Source organism: Scyliorhinus torazame, chromosome 21 (genome assembly GCF_047496885.1).
Source record: "Scyliorhinus torazame isolate Kashiwa2021f chromosome 21, sScyTor2.1, whole genome shotgun sequence".
NCBI lineage: Eukaryota > Metazoa > Chordata > Chondrichthyes > Carcharhiniformes > Scyliorhinidae > Scyliorhinus > Scyliorhinus torazame.
The window spans coordinates 74326836-74343351 of record NC_092727.1 but is presented as its reverse complement, the minus strand read 5'-3'; the positions used below and the strand labels follow the sequence as shown (position 1 = coordinate 74343351).

The 16516-nt window shown below is 48.0% G+C and overlaps 1 protein-coding gene across 2 annotated transcripts in view; it reads right to left on the bottom strand.

The window, feature by feature from the left end:
- cyb561 (cytochrome b561) overlaps positions 1–16516 on the bottom strand; it is a 114654-nt gene that overhangs the window by 8705 nt on the left and 89433 nt on the right. The window contains exons 5-7 of one of the 2 annotated variants that reach the window (XR_011937460.1): positions 4338–4495; positions 3111–3314; positions 1264–1520 (exon numbers count right to left, since the gene is read on the bottom strand). Coding sequence is in view for 1 of the 2 variants with exons in the window: in XM_072486946.1 (XP_072343047.1) it covers positions 3113–3314; positions 4338–4495 (360 nt within the window). In the remaining variant the exon portion in view is untranslated. The remainder of the gene's footprint in view (positions 1–1263; positions 1521–3110; positions 3315–4337; positions 4496–16516) is intronic. The other variant, XM_072486946.1, reaches the window with a different exon arrangement.

Here is a 16516-nt window from a genome sequence, read left to right as displayed (position 1 = left end):
TGCAGGTGCTCTTGACCTGTCTTCAGCATGAATATCATAACTTGGTGCATTGGACAGTTCCGGAATCACACTAACTTAGTGACTTTTCCTTGTCCCATGCTACACCCGTCCTCCATTTTCCCCATTGCCCATCTGACATTCCTGTGGTGCCAGAGTGGACAACAGAAAGCATACTCATGTTGCTCCACCCTCCCTTGGGGTTAGAGCAGAGGCCAAATAACCTCCCCTGATCCTGGAGGCTGGAATGCAAAGATTAAAGTTTTGGAGAAGCAAAATCTTTTTCTGAGTAATGGCTTCCCTAAACACTGGGCACCAAGTTGCCAACCCTCCAGGATTGTCCTGGAATCTTCGGGTATTATAGATTCATCTCTCGGATGTTGCTGAGAATAATTCAGAAAATAATAGAGGGACATTAAAACAAAGTTTATCTTTAATTCCCTTTGAACACTTTTATAATATTGTTGGAGATGGAAAAGAAAGCGGTTTTATAACAGTTAATTTTCATCCCATTGTTTACTGGAGGGGGTCTGACCTCTTTCCAAGTGGCCATGGGAAGGAATTGCGTTGACCTGTAACCCATGCAGGTCTGCAGGGGGCATGAAGTCATGTGACAAATCCTCCAGGAATACATCCAATCAGTGTTGGCAACTCCACTGGAAAGTGTTCCATATTTGCAAAGCAGGATGAAGGAACACTTCACTGAGCAATGTCCCTTTGACAAAGGCTTGTGTAAGCAAATGAGTATCTGAGACTCAGGAATCAGTCTCCTCCATCTCACTGGGGGCTATTTTAACCCAACTAGCCCAGTGGGTGCCAGGCAACTGTGAGCTGGAAGTCCATGTTACAACTAAGTTGATTCCTCTTTCCCACCGGGTGGTGTTAGGCTACATTTGATCCTCACTGAATAAAATCATCAAGTGAATACAAATATATTTACTGTTTAGTATAGAAATTGAAGTAAATAAGGCAGGTTGAAGGATGTGTCTCCAAGAGAAGCTTGGCACTGGGCGGAGGGCATCGTTCGATGCCCTCTCATTTATTAGTTACTATGACACAAAAATTGACCTTCTTGCTAATGAAGCCTCTGGTCCCAGTCCTGTCGATAGAACTATTGATATGGCACCGGAAGAGCTCAAGGCCCACATTGCTGGCATCAGAAGCAGTGGTGATGGCTTCTCCTTCAATCACCCCCCCCCTCCCCCCCCCAAGAGTTTAAAGAGTGCACTCCATGAGTAAGTGGGCATCTGTCCCTATCTGACTTACCACTGTCAGGAATTAAGTGGCTCCAGTGTGTTTGTCATCCAATAGCTCCAATAGGTTGGGGCAGTAGAACTGGACCATACAAACTAAGAGGCTTCAATTTCTGATCCGGGACTCAGCTTGGTTGCTCCAAGCTGTGGTGGGAATATGAGACTGGATTGTCATCTTGACGCCAACCTCCCTCCCCCGTTTAGTCGTGGGAAATTAATCCAGAGTTCCTGCTCCTTATCGAGTTCACGCACTCCCTGCTGGACAAGCGGCTGGACATTAAAAAGAGAAAAACACCTGGTTCAGCGGGAAAAGAAAGAAAGATTTGCTCCTTCCACAACCACAGGATGCCACAACCACAAGGACAGCACAATATTTAGCACTGCAGCCTCACAGCACCAGGGACCTGGGTTTGAATCTGGCCTTGGGTAACTGTGTGTGGAGTTTGCGCATTCTCTTCATGTCTGCGTGGGTTTCCTCCGGGTGCTCCAGTTTTCTCCCACAGTCCAAAGATGTGCACGTTAGGTGGGTTTACGAGAATAGAGTGAGGGAGTGGGTCTCGGCAGTGGTGGATTGGTGCTGATTCAATGTCCGAATGGCCTGCTTCTGCATTGTAGGGTTTCTGTGATTCTAGATTAGTCTGATTTCATTTTAGAGGGGCAGCGGAGTGGCAAAGGGGTTAGCACTGCTGCCTCACAGTGTCGGAGACCCGGGTTTGATTCCGCCCTTGGGTGACTGTGTGGAAAAAAATTGAAAATCGCTTATTGTCACAAGTAGGTTTCAAATGAAGTTACTGTGAAAAGCCCCTAGTCGCCACATTCCAGTGCCTGTTCTAGGAGGCTGGTACGGGAATTGAACCGTGCTGCTGGCCTGCTTTAAAAGCCAGCTCTTTAGCCCTGTGCTAAACCAGCCCCAGGAGTTAGTACGTTCCTCCCGTGTCTGCATGGGTTTCCTCTGAGTGCTCCAGTTTCCTCCCACAGTCCAAAGATGTGCAAGTTAGGTGGATTGGCCATGTCAAATTGCCCCTTAGTGTCCAGAGTGAAGTGGAGGAGTGGGCTCTTTCAGACAATCGATGCAGTCTTGATGGGCCGAATTGACTCCTTCTGCACTGCAGTGATTCTATTATTCTATGTCTGAAAGTGCTTTAAAAACAAAGAAATTCATCTAGTGCGGATAGGAAGTGGTCAATTCAGGGCAATTAATTGATCTTGCCTGTTTATTTGGGAAGTTCGCAAAGTCCAGTTCGTACCTCAGGCGTAAGGTTTAATTTGATTTGGTAGTTGTGAAGCTAATGAATGTTGGTGCTAGGGAACCTTATGCCAATATCAGGTAGACTAGGTCTGGCTCCTCTTAATTCTGTCCCAGCCCCAGTCACAACCTTAAGAGAGCTCCTCATTGTCCCGAGATGGTATTAATCCTGTTTCTTATGCCAGAGTTCCTGCAGCCTCTCTTGGGTTGCCATGGCCCCATGCCCATTGGAAACTGGGCTGAGATTAGTTCAGCTCTTTCCACACAAGTCTCCTACAGCCTGAACTGGATTTGGCCCCAGTGATGAAAAACATAATGGACTGGCGACCTTACCATCCAACTTCCCAGGGTAAATGAATAATTATTATCCTTTAATCAATTCATTTTATTCCGTCTTCTAACTTGCTGGGATATGAGGTGCACCCAAAACACAATCTATTGGGGGAAACGAGACTTCCTTTCATTAAATAAGAAAATCAGTGTGGGATTTATTAACAAAAAAGAGACAGAGTGATACATCAACGGACCCTGTGCTTTTAGCACTCACTCACTTACTACAGCATGACCAAGGTTATAATTTATATTCACTTGATGGTATTGGTTTGAACTTTGACCTTTATGATCCCTGTGGTGAATCGGGGCTGTCCCTCTCTGTCAGGGTTTTGAAGTGCATGGAGAGGGCTTCCTCCTCAGGGCTTGTTACTCGCTTCCACTCGCTGCGTGTCACGACATATACGACCGTCAATCCAAAGCCGATCAGCACCAGGCCCAGCACATTCGCCAATACTCCCTCAGCCGCAAACTTGGAGTAAGTGCTCCTGCAAGGGAAAAGATTTATTCAATCACAAGCATCAGCAATCTGAACTTCAGCATCTGGTGCCCAGTCTACCTCACACTATTCCTCGGGTTTCAATCGTATGGCCTCGACCCCCCCTAACCACTCTTGCCTGATACAAGTACTAGGCAATGGTCATCTCCAAGAAGAGAGAATCTTACCATCACCCTTGACATTCAATGGCATTACCATCACTGAATCCCCAACAATCAACATCCTGGGCTTACCATTGACCAGAAACTGAACTGGACTGACAATATAAATCATAGAATCATAGAATAGGTGCAGAAGAAGGTCATTCGACCCATCAAGCCTGCACCAGCCCTTAGGAAGCACACCTTACCCAAGCCCATGCCTCCACCCTATCCCCGTAACCCAATAACTCAACCTCACCTTTTGGACACTGAGGGGCAATTTAGCATGGCCAATCCATCTAATCTGCACATCTTTGGACTGTGGGAGGAAACCTGAGCACTCGGAGGAAACCCACAGCAGAGGCCAGAATGCAACCCAGGGCCCTGGAGCTGTGAAGCAATAGTGCTAACCACTGTGCCACCGTAAGTGCAGGCTGCAAATGCAGGTCGGAGGCTGGTAATCCTGTGGCCAGCAACTCATAACTCCCCTAAGCCTGTCCACCATCTACACCACACAGGAGTGTAGTGGATTACTCTTCACTTTCCAGGGTAAACACAGCTCTAAAAACACTTGAGGCTTTACATACACCTTCCAGGCAAAAGCAGTCGGCTTCATTGGCACCCCGGCCACAAACATTCATTCACAATGGAGCTGGTCAAGTTGGGAGTGTGGAGTGTCAGATGCCAGCTTTCGACATGAACAAACCCACTACCTTTAAAAGGCACTCCTGAAAATTAGGCAGCCAAGGAACCAGGTTGGGAATCCTGAAATGGGGATGCCTACGGCATTTTTAAATGATTTCCCGAGTCAAATATTGCTTGGACAGCTTGAAAATATTCTCCAATCCCTCCAGTGCCGCACTGAACCTTACCCGATGGAGAAGAGCAGTTTCTCCGTGATCCCGAGCAAGGAGGTCCCGATAGCCAGAATAAATAGTCCCAGTCCAAAGTACACATGGAGTGGCCGGTAACAGGCTCGGAGAGAATAGGACACGCCGGGAAATATGAAGAATATTAGTCCTGCAACCCACTGCAAAAAGGAAGGTCGACAAAAAACACTTGAACTTTTAACCTAATAATAACACAGAACAAAACAGGCATGACACAAATAACACCGGAAAGAAAAGTCCATCAATGAGTCAGCGTAATTGATTCCAATCAAAGGTATAGGGCACATGAAGAATCCTACCCCACAGCTCCATAATTCAGCTCTGTCTCACCCTCCCAATTCTTTTGTACTTCAGCTTCCCCGATTTGATGCCACTTTGACAGATTCTGGGCGGGATTCTTCGGTCTGCCAGCCGCATTTTCTGGGACGGAATGTCCCGACCGCCAGGGCGATTCTCTGTCCCAACAGCCTGGCCAATGGGGCTCCCCATTGTGGCCACCATACGCTGTTGGAATCCCGTGGGCGTGGGTGCACTGCCAGTGGACCGGAGGGTCCTGCAAATGGAGAATTCCGCTGCCTGTATTTTTCAAATGGAAACATAGAAAATGGGAGCGGGAGTAGGTCATTCAGCCCTTCGAGCTTGCTCCGCCATTCAATAAGTCCATGGCTGATCCTCTATCTCAACACCATACTCCAATGCTCTCCCCATACTCCTTGACACCTTTAGAGTTTAGAAATCTAGTCTATTTCTTTCTTAAATATATTTAGTGACTTTGCCTCCACAGCCTTCTGTGGTAGAGAATTCCACAGGTTCACCACCCTCATCTGAGTCCTAAATGGCCTACCCTCTATGCTGAGACTGTGATGCCTTGACCTTGACCACCCCAGCCAGAGAAAGCAACATTCCCACATCCAGTCTGTCCAGCCCTCTCAGAATTTGGTATGTTGCAATTAGATTCCTTCTCATTCTTCGAAATTCCAGTGAATACAGGCCCAGTCGACCCAATAGTTCCTCATAGTACAATCCCGGGAATCAGTCTGGTGAACCTTCGCTGCACTCCCTCTGTGGTCCGTATATTATTTCTCAGGCAAGGAGACCAAAACTGCACACAATACTCCAGGTGTAGTCTCTGCAGTAAGACATCCTTGCTCCTGTACTCAAGGCCTCTTGCAATGAAGGTCAACTTTTCATTTGCCTTGGTGCTTACTGCACCTGCCTGCATGCTTTCAGTGGCTGGTGCACAGGGACTCCCAGGTCCTTTTGTGCACCACAATTTAAATAATATTCTGCCATTATGTTTTTTCTGCCAAAGTGGATAACTTCAAATTTATCCACGTTAAACTTCATCTGTCATTTATTTGTCCACTCACTCAACTTGTCTAAATCTCCAAGAGAACTGTTCACATCCTCCTCACCACTCACATTCCCACCAAGTTTTGTGTCATCAGCAAACATTTATTCCTACTCAGTTTCTAGAACATAGAACATTACAGCGCAGTACAGGCCCTTCGGCCCTCGATGTTGCACCGACCTGTGAAACCACTCTAAAGCCCATCTACACTATTCCCTTATCGTCTATATGTCTAGCCAATGACCATTTGAATACCCTTAGTGTTGGCGAGTCCACTACTGTTGCAGGCATGGCATTCCACACCCTTACTAGTCTCTGAGTAAAGAACCTACCTCTGACATCTGTCTTATATCTATCTCCCCTCAATTTAAAGCTATGTCCCTTCGTGCTAGACATCACCATCCGAGGAAAAAGGCTCTCACTGTCCACCCTATCCAATCCTCTGATCATCTTGTATGCCTCAATTAAGTCACCTCTTAACCTTCTGCTCTCAAATGAAAACAGCCTCAAGTCCCTCAGCCTTTCCTCATAAGATCTTCCCTCCACACCAGGCAACATTCTGGTAAATCTCATCTGCATCCTTTCCAATGCTTCCACATCCTTCCTATAACGGGGCGACCAGAACTGCACGTAAAACTCCAAATGCGGCCACACCAGAGCTTTGTACAGCTGCAACATGACCTCATGGCTCCAAAACTCAATCCCTCTACCAATAAAAGCTAACACACCGTACGCCTTCTTAACTGTTATAGCTTTAAACTGAGGGGTAATAGATATAGGACAGAGGTCAGAGGTAGGTTCTTTACGCAAAGAGTAGTGAGGCCATGGAATGCCCTACCTGCTACAGTAGTGAACTCGCCAACATTGAGGGCATTTAAAAGTTTATTGGATAAACATATGGATGATAATGGCATAGTGTAGGTTAGATGGCTTTTGTTTTGGTTCAACATCGTGGGCCGAAGGTCTGTACTGCGCTGTATTGTTCTATGTTCTATGTTAACAACCCTCTCAACCTGAGTGGCAACTTTCAGGGATCTATGTACATGAACACCGAGATCTCTCTGCTCATCCACACTGCCAAGATCCTTACCATTAGCCCAGTACTCTGTCTTCCTGTTATTCCTTCCAAAATGAATCACCTCACACTTTTCCGCATTAAACTCCATTTGCCACCTCTCAGCCCAGCGCTGCAGCTTATCGATGTCCCTCTGTAACTTGTAACATCCTTCCGCACTGTCCACAACTCCACTGACTTTAGTGTCATCTGCAAATTTACTCACCCATCCTTCTACGCCCTCCTCCAGGTCATTTATAAAAATGACAAACAGCAGTGGCCCCAAAACAGATCCTTGTGGCACACCACTAGTAACTGGACTCCAGTCTGAACACTTCCCATCAACCACCACACTTTGTCTTCTTCCAGCTAGCCAATTTCTGATCCAAACTGCTAAATCTCCCTGAATCCCATGCTTCCGTGTTTTCTGCAGTAGCCTACCGTGGGGAACCTTAACAAATGCTTTAATGAAATCCATATACACCACATCAACTGCTTTACCCTCATCCACCTGTTTGGTCACCTTCTCAAATAACTCAATAAGGTTTGTGAGGCACGACCTACCCTTCACAAAACCATGTTGACTATGTCTAATCAAATTATTCCTTTCCAGATGATTATACACCCTATCTCTTATAAACCTTTCCAAGATTTTTCCCACAACAGAAGTAAGGCTCATTGGTCTATAATTACTGGGGTTGACTCTACTCCCCTTCTTCAACAAGGGGACAACATTTGCTATCCTCCAGTCTTCTGGCACTATTCCTGTTGACAAAGATGACTTAAAGATCAAAGCCAAAGGCTCAGCAATCTCCTCCCTAGCTTCCCAGAGAATCCTAGGATATATGCCATCCAGCCCAGGGGACTTATCTATTTTCACCCTTTCCAGAATTGTTAACACCTCCTCCTTATGACACTCAAGCCCTTCTAATCTAGTAGCCTGAATCTCAGTATTCTCCTCGACAACATTGTCTTTTTCCTGTGTGAATGCTGACGAAAAATATTCATTTAGCACCTCTCCTATCTCCTCGGACTCCAAGCACAACTTCCCACTACTGTCCTTGACTGGCCCTACTCTTACCCTAGTTATTCTTTTATTCCTGACATATCTATAGAAAGCTTTAGGGTTATCCTTGATCCTACCTGCCAAAGACTTCTCATGTCACCTCCTAGCTCTTCTTAGCTCTCTCTTTAGGTCCTTCCTAGCTAACTTGTAACTCTCGAGTGCCCTTACTGAACCTTCATGTCTCATCTTTACATAAGCCTCTTTCTTCCTCTTGACAAGTGTTTCGACTGCCTTAGTAAACCATGGTTCCCTTGCTCGACCACGTCCTCCCTGCCTGACAGGTACATACTTATCAAGGACACGCAGTTTTCCTCTCCATCTGATGCATCCTAAGTCTTGCCTCATCGCATCATAATTGCCTTTCCCCCAGATATAACTCTCGCCCTGCGGTATATACCTATCCCTTTCCACCACTAAAGTAAACGTAATCGAATTGTGGTCACTAACCTCCAAATCTAAAACCTATCCTGGTTTATTACCCAGTACCAAATCCAATATGGCCTCGCCTCTCGTTGGCCTATCTACATACTGTGTCAGGGAACCCTCCTGCACACATTGGACAAAAATGGACCCATCTAAAGTACTCGAACTATAGAGTTTCCAGTCAATATTTGGAAAGTTAAAGTCCCCCATAACAACTGCCCTGTTGCTTTCGCTCCTATCCAGAATCATCTTTGCAATCCTTTCCTCTACATCTCTGGTACTTTTTGGAGGCCTATAGAAACCCCTAACAGGGTGACCTCTCCTTTCCTGTTTCTAAGCTCAGCACATACTACCTCAATCGACGAGTCGTCATCAAACGTCCTTTCTGCCACCATAATACTGTCCTTGACTAACAATGCCACCCCTCCCCCTCTTTTACCACCTTCCCTGAGCTTACTGAAATATCTAAACCCCGGCACTTGCAACAACCATTCCTGTCCCTGCTCTATCCAGGTCTCCGAAATGGCCACAACATCGTAGTCCCAGGTACCAACCCATGCCACACCTTCACCCACTTTATTCCAGATGCTCCTGGCATTGAAGAAGACACACTTTAAACCACCTTCCTGCCTGCCGGTACACTCCTGCAACTTTAAAACCTTACTCATGACCTCACTACTCTCATCCTCCTGTATACTGGAGCTACAATTCAGGTTCCCAAGCCCCTGCTGAACTAGTTTAAACCCTCCCGAAGAGCATTAGCAAATTTTCCCCCCAGGATATTGGTACCCCTCTGGTCCTGGTGTAGACCATCCCATTTGTAGAGGTCCCACCGACCCCGGAATGAGCCCCAATTATCCAGAAATCTGAAACCCTCCCTCTTGCACCATCCCTGTAGTCACATGTTCAACTCCTCTCTTTCCCTATTCCTCGTCTCGCTATCACGTGGCACGGGTAACAACCCAGAGATCAGGGGCGTCATTCTCCGACCCCTCGCCGGGTCGGAGAATGGCCGTTGGCCGCCGTGAATCCCGCCCCCGCCGAAGTCTCCGGTACCGGAGATTGGGCGGGGGCGGGAATCGGGCCGCGCCGGTTGGCGGGACCACCCGCTCAATTCTCCGGCCCGGATGGGCCGAAGTCCCGCCCAGAAATTGCCTGTCCCGCCGGCGTAAATCAAAGCTGGTATTTACCGGCGGGACCAGGCGGCGTGGGCAGGCTCCGGGGTCCTGGGGGGGGCGCGGGGCGATCTGACCCCGGGGGGTGCCCCCACGGTGGTCTGGCCCGCGATTGGGGCCCACCGATCCGCGGGCGGGCCTGTGCCGTGGGGGCACTCTTTCCCTTCCGCCTCCGCCACGGACTCCACCAGAAGAAACTCTCCCCACTGCGCATGCGTGGGAAAATGCTCCCGCGCATGCGCCGCATTTCCGCACCAGCTGGCAGGGCAACAAACGCCATTTCCGCCAGCTGGCGGGGCAACAAATGCCATTTCCGCCAGCTGGCGGGGCGGAAATCCCTCCGGCGCCGGCCTCGCCCCTCAATGTTGGGGCTCGGCCCCCAAAGATGCGGAGCATTCCGCACCTTTGGGCCGGCGCGATGCCCGTCTGATTGGCGCCAGTCGGCAGACATCGCGCCGTTGGGGGAGAATTTCGCCCAATAACTCTGTTTGTCCTTGATTTAAGTTTCCACCCTAGCTCCCTGAATTCCTGCCTTACATCCCTATCCCTTTTCCTACCTATGTCGTTGGTACCTATGTGGACCACGACTTGGGGCTGCCCCCTTAAGGATCCCGAAATCATGATCCGAGACATCACGCACCCTGGCACCTGGGAGGCAACACACCATTCCCACAGAATCTCCATCTATCCCCCTAACTATGGAGTCTCTAATGACTAATGCTCTACTCCTCTCCCCCCTTCCCTTCTGAGCAACAGGGACAGACTCTGTGCCAGAGACCTGCACCCCATGGCTTACCCCTGGTAAGTCCCCCCCTCCCCCCCCCCCCAACAGTATCCAAAGCGGTGTACTTGTTACTAAGGGGAACGACCACAGGGGATCCCTGTACTGACTGCTTCCTCCCAGCCTCTCTCACCGTCACCCATCTATCTTTATTCTTCGGAGTAACTACATCCCTGAAGCTTCTATCTATGACCACCTCTGCCTCCCGAATGATCCGAAGTTCATCCAGCTCCAGCTCCAGTTCCCTGACGCGGTTTCTGAGGAGCTGGAGATGGGTGCACCTCCCACAGATGAAATCAGCAGGGACACTGTCGGCGTCCCTCACCTCAAACATTCTGCAGGAGGAACATTGCACTACCTTCCCTGCCATCCCCTCTAGATAAAAAAAAGAAAAAGAAAGAAAGAGCTTCCCTGTTATTCACTCCCCTTCTCAGCAAGCACTTACTCAGCAACCTCTGCGCCCTGCATGATAACACCGGAGGGAAAATAAAAGAAAAACTACTTACCAGTCACCAGCCAATCCCTTACCTGGAGGCTGTGACGTCATGGTTCAACTTCTTTCTACTTCTACCTGCCCTCAAGCCTTCCTCTTGATCTTTACAGCGGTTGTTTTTTTATGGTCAGAGGAGGGGGTAGGGAGGGAAACACTGAAGAAGTGTTACGGGTTTAAGTGTCACTTGACAACAGCTCCTCCACAAACCACCTTCAAGTTAGGGTGACCACAATGGCGGTATGCAAATTGCCCTTGCAACAGCCAATCAGCAGCTCCGCTCTACTGCCCTCTGCTGGATGCTAACCAGTTCTCAATCCATGCCAATACATTACTCTCAGTCCCATGTGCTAGAATTTATGCACACCAACCTCTCATGTGGGACTCAAAGTGTCAAATGGAATACTCCTGCTCCGATTTTCTATGTTTCCATGTTTCTATTTGTAAAGTAGAGTCTGTCATAGTGACGACAATTTTTTTTTCCAGAAATTTAGAGTACCCAATGATTTTTGTTCCAATTAAGGGGCAATTTAGCGTGGCCAATCCACCCGACCTGCACATCTTTGGGTTATGGGGTGAGACCCAGACAGAGACGGGGAGAATGTGTACATTCCACACAGACAGGGACCTGGGGCTGGGATTGAACCCGGATCCTCAGCGCCTTAGGCAGCAGTGCGAACCACTGGGCCACCATGCCGCCCGTAAAGTGACATGCTTTATAAAAATCCAAATACACCACATCCACTGGTTTTCCCATATCTACTTTGCTAAAATAAACTCCAGTAGGTTTGTCAAACAGGATTTCCCTGGCGACTCGGGGATTTTCACTGGAACTTCATTGCAGTGTTAATGTAAGCTGCTTGTGACAATAAAGATTATTAAATCCACATTGCCTTTGTCTAATACTGTCGATATTTTTATCGCATCCTTTATAAAAGCATTTTTCCTGCTAATGATGTTGGGCTAATCCAGTGTTTTCCAAACTCCTTTTGCCAGGACCTACTTTTGCCAACTGGCTGCCCTTCGGGACCCACTTAATGGATGGCACAGACATGATGGACCAAAAAGCCTCCTTCTGTGCTGTAAAACTCTATGATTCTCTGAAAGTAAAGAGATATTCAAAGTGCAGAGGAAAGCCACGAGGTTGACGTCAATGTTTAAATGATGAGAATAAACAAGATTTGGGGCAGCACGGTAGCATTGTGGATAGCACAATTGCTTCACAGCTCCAGGGTCCCAGGTTCGATTCCGGCTTGAGTCACTGTCTGTGCGGAGTCTGCACGTCCTCCCTGTGTGTGCGTGGGTTTCCTCCAGGTGCTCCGGTTTCCTCCCACAGTCCAAAGATGTTAGGTGGATTGGCCATGCTAAGTTGCCCTTAGTGTCCAAAATTGCCCTTCGTGTTGGGTGGGGTTACTGGGTTATGGGGATAGGGTGGGGGTGTGGGCTTGGGTGGGGTGCTCTTTCCAAGTGCTGGTGCATACTCGATTATCATAGAATTTACAGTGCAGAAGGGGCCATTCGGCCCATCGAGTCTGCACCGGCTCTTGGAAAGAGCACCCTACCCAAGGTCAACACCTCCACCCTAACCCCATAACCCAACCCAACACTAAGGGCAATTTTGGACACCAAGGGCAATTTATCATGGCCAATCCACCTAACCTGCACATCTTTGGACTGTGGGAGGAAACCGGAGCACCCGGAGGAAACCCACGCACACACGGGGAGGATGTGCAGACTCCGCACAGACAGTGACCCAAGCCGGAATCGAACCTGGGACCCTGGCGCTGTGAAGCAATTGTGCTAACCACTATGCTACCGTGCTGCCCATTCGATGGGCTCGAATGGCCTCCTTCTGCACTGTAAATTCTATGATGCTCTCTGTGGTATAATCAATTCCACTCACTGGATGAAGACATTTCTCCTCATCTCTATCTTAAATGGCCGCGCCCCTATCCTCAGACTGTGACCCCTGGTTCTGGACACCCCAACCATCGGAAACGCCATTCTTCAATTTACCCTGCCTAGTCCTGTTAGAATTTTATAGTTTTCTATGAGATTCCCCCCTCATTCTTCTGAACTCCAATCAATACAATCCTACCCGACTCAATCTCTCCTCATACGTCATCCTGTCATCCCGGGAATCAGTCTGGCAAACCAGTAGTTGAGGCCAAAATATTGAGAGTGGAATTCTCCATCGGCGGGATCCTCCGGTCGGCCGGCATGCCTGCGGTTTTCCTGACGGTTTGGGGTGGCCATACTGGGAAACCCCATTGGCAGGCAGCGGGAATGGAGAATCATGCTGCTGACAGGGGAGCGCCGTGCCGGAAATCGCGGCTGGTGGAGAATCCCGCCCTGTATGTTTCCAAGAAGCAGTTAATATAGAGTTTGGGGCTAAAGGGATCAAAGGATATAGCGGGGGGGGGGGGGGGGGGGGGGGTAGGGGCAGGCAATTACATACAGTGCAGAAGGAGTCCATTTGGTCCATCGAGTCTGCACCAACCCACTTGAGCACTCACTTACACCCCATCTCCATAACCCAATAACCCCTCCTAACCTTTTTGGCCACTAGGGGAAATTTATCATGGCCAATCCTCCTTATGCACGTCTTTGGACTGTGGGAGGAAACCAGAGCACTTGGAGGAAACTCACGGAGACACAGGGAGAATGTGCAGATTACGCACAGACAGTTACCCAGGGGGAATCGAACCTGGGACTCTGGCGCTGTGAAGCCACAGTGCTATTCACTTGTGCTACCCTACTGAGATGGACGATCAGCCATGATCATAATGAATGGCAGTGCAGGCTCGAAAGGCCGAATGGCCTTCTTCCACTCCTATTATCTACTTTTCTAGGTTTGTCTCCTTTTAAATGCATCTTTGTATTTTCATCTATACTTAGCATCTCTGATCCGGTTTGTCGTCTTCCAATTTCTGAAACTCCCTTCCTGAATTACCCTTCCCCTCTTGGACCTTAAATTTCTTCTGAAAATATGTCTGTTAAGCTCAGTCTTTAGTCTCCTCCCTGTGTGTGTTTATCTCCTCCTCACTATTTTGTTAGGATACTGGATGAGGACCCCAAACAATTTGTTTTTGTAAAACTGTGAGAAATGGATACTTCACCCCAGGAGTGATGACTCTGACCAATAAGTATCCTTTATGTTCAAAGAAGCTTTATTTTAAACACATAATTATCAACATTAACATCAAAGAAACAGCTTTACAATTATCAGTTAAACAGTTCTTAAACACAAGGAAAATCTTAAACTTACTATCTACACCTGCCACTAATTCCAATTAGGCAACCCAAAACAATTCAAATTCCACTTCCAGAAAGAACAAAGAAATGTACAGCACAGGAACAGGCCCTTCGGCCCTCCAAGCCCGTGCCGACCATGCTGCCCGACTAAACTACAATCTTCTACACTTCCTGGGTCCGTATCCCTCTATTCCCATCCTATTCGTGTATTTGTCAAGATGCCCCTTGAATGTCACTATCGTCCCTGCTTCCACCACCTCCTCCGGTAGCGAGTTCCAGGCACCCACTACCCTCTGCGTAAAAAACTTGCCTCGTACATCTACTCTAAACCTTGCCCCTCTCACCTTAAACCTATGCCCCCGAGTAATTGACCCCTCTACCCCGGGGAAAAGCCTCTGACTATCCACTCTGTCTATGCCCCTCATAATTTTGTAGACCTCTGTGAGGTCGCACCTCAACCTCCTTCGTTCCAGGTGAGAACAAACCGGGTTTATTCAACCGCTCCTCATAGCCAATGCCCTCCATACCAGGCAACATTCTGGTAAATCTCTTCTGCACCCTCTCTAAAGCCTCCACATCCTTCTGGTAGTGTGGTGTCCAGAATTGAACACGATACTCCAAGTGTGGCCTAACTAAGGTTCTACACAGCTGCAACATGACTTGCCAATTCTTATACTCAATGCCCCGGCCAATGAAGGCAATCATGCCGTATGCTTTCTTGACTACCTTCTCCACCTGTGTTGCCCCTTTAAATGACCTGTGGACCTGTACACGTTTATCTCTCTGACTTTCAATACTCTTGAGGGTTCTACCATTCACTGTATATTCCGTACCTGCATTACACCTTCCAAAATGCATTACCTCACATTTGTCCGGATTAAACTCCATCTGCCATCTCTCCGCCCAAGTCTCCAAACAATCTAAATCCTGCTGTATCCTCTGACAGTCCTCATCGCTATCAGCAATTCCACCAACCTTTGTGTCGTCTGCAAACTTACTAATCAGACCAGTTACATTTTCCTCCAAATCATTTATATATACTACAAACAGCAAAGGTCCCAGCACTGATCCCTGTGGAACACCACTGGTCACAGCCCTCTAATCAGAAAAGCACCCCTCCATTGCTACTCTCTGCGTTCTATGACCTAGCCAGTTCTGTATCCATCTTGCCAGCTCACCCCTGATCCCGTGTTACTTCACCTTTTGTACTAGTCTACCATGAGGGACCTTGTCAAAGGCCTTACTGAAGTCCATATAGACAACATCCACTGCCCTACCTGCATCAATCATCTTAGTGACCTCCTCGAAAAACTCTATCAAGTTAGTGAGACACGACCTCCCCTTCACAAAACCATGCTGCCTCTCACGAATACGTCCATTTGCTTCCAAATGGGAGTAGATCCTGTCTCGAAGAATTCTCTCCAGTAATTTCCCTACCACTGAAGTAAGGCTCACCGTCCTGTAGTTCCCGGGATTATCCTTGCTCCCCTTCTTAAACAGAGGAACAACATTGGCTATTCTCCAGTCCTCCGGGACATCACCTGAAGACAGTGAGGATCCAAAGATTTCTGTCAAGGCCTCAGCAATTTCCTCTTCAGCCTCCTTCAGTATTCTGGGGTAGATCCCATCAGGCCTTGGGGACTTATCTACCTTAATATTTTTTAAGTCACCCAACACCTCGTCTTTTTGGATCTCAATGTGACCCAGGCTATCTACACACCCTTCTCCAGACTCAACATCTACCAATTTCTTCTCTTTGGTGAATACTGATGCAAAGTATTCATTTAGTACCTCGCCCATTTCCTCTGGCTCCACACATAGATTCCCTTGCCTATCCTTCAGTGGGCCAACCCTTTCTCTGGCTACCCTCTTGCTTTTTCCGTACGTGTAAAAAGCCTTGGGATTTTCCTTAGCCCTATTTGCCAATGCCTTTTCGTGACCCCTTCTAGCCCTCCTGACTCCTTGCTTAAGTTCCTTTCTACTTTCCTTATATTCCACACAGGCTTCGTCTGTTCCCAGCCTTTTAGCCCTGACAAATGTCTCCTTTTTCTTCTTGACGAGGCCTACAATATCTCTCGTTATCCAAGGTTCCCCAAAATTGCCGTATTTATCCTTCTTCCTCACAGGAACATGCCGGTCCTGAATTCCTTTCAACTGACACTTGTAAGCCTCCCACATGTCAGATGTCGATTTGCCCTCAAACATCTGCCCCCAATCTATGTTCTTCAGTTCCCGCCTAATATTGTTATAATTAGCCTTCCCCCAATTTAGCACATTCATCCTAGGACCACTCTTATCCTTGTCCACCAGCACTTTAAAACTCACTGTTCCCGAAATGCTCCCTGACTGAAACATCTACCACCTGGCCGGGCTCATTCCCCAATACCAGGTCCAGTACCGCCCCTTCCCTAGTTGGACTGTCTACATATTGTTTTAAGAAGCCCTCCTGGATGCTCCTTACAAACTCCGCCCCGTCTAAGCCCCTGGCACGAAGTGAGTCCCAGTCAATATTGGGGAAGTTGAAGTCTCCCATCACCACAACCCTGTTGTTTTTACTCTTTTCCAA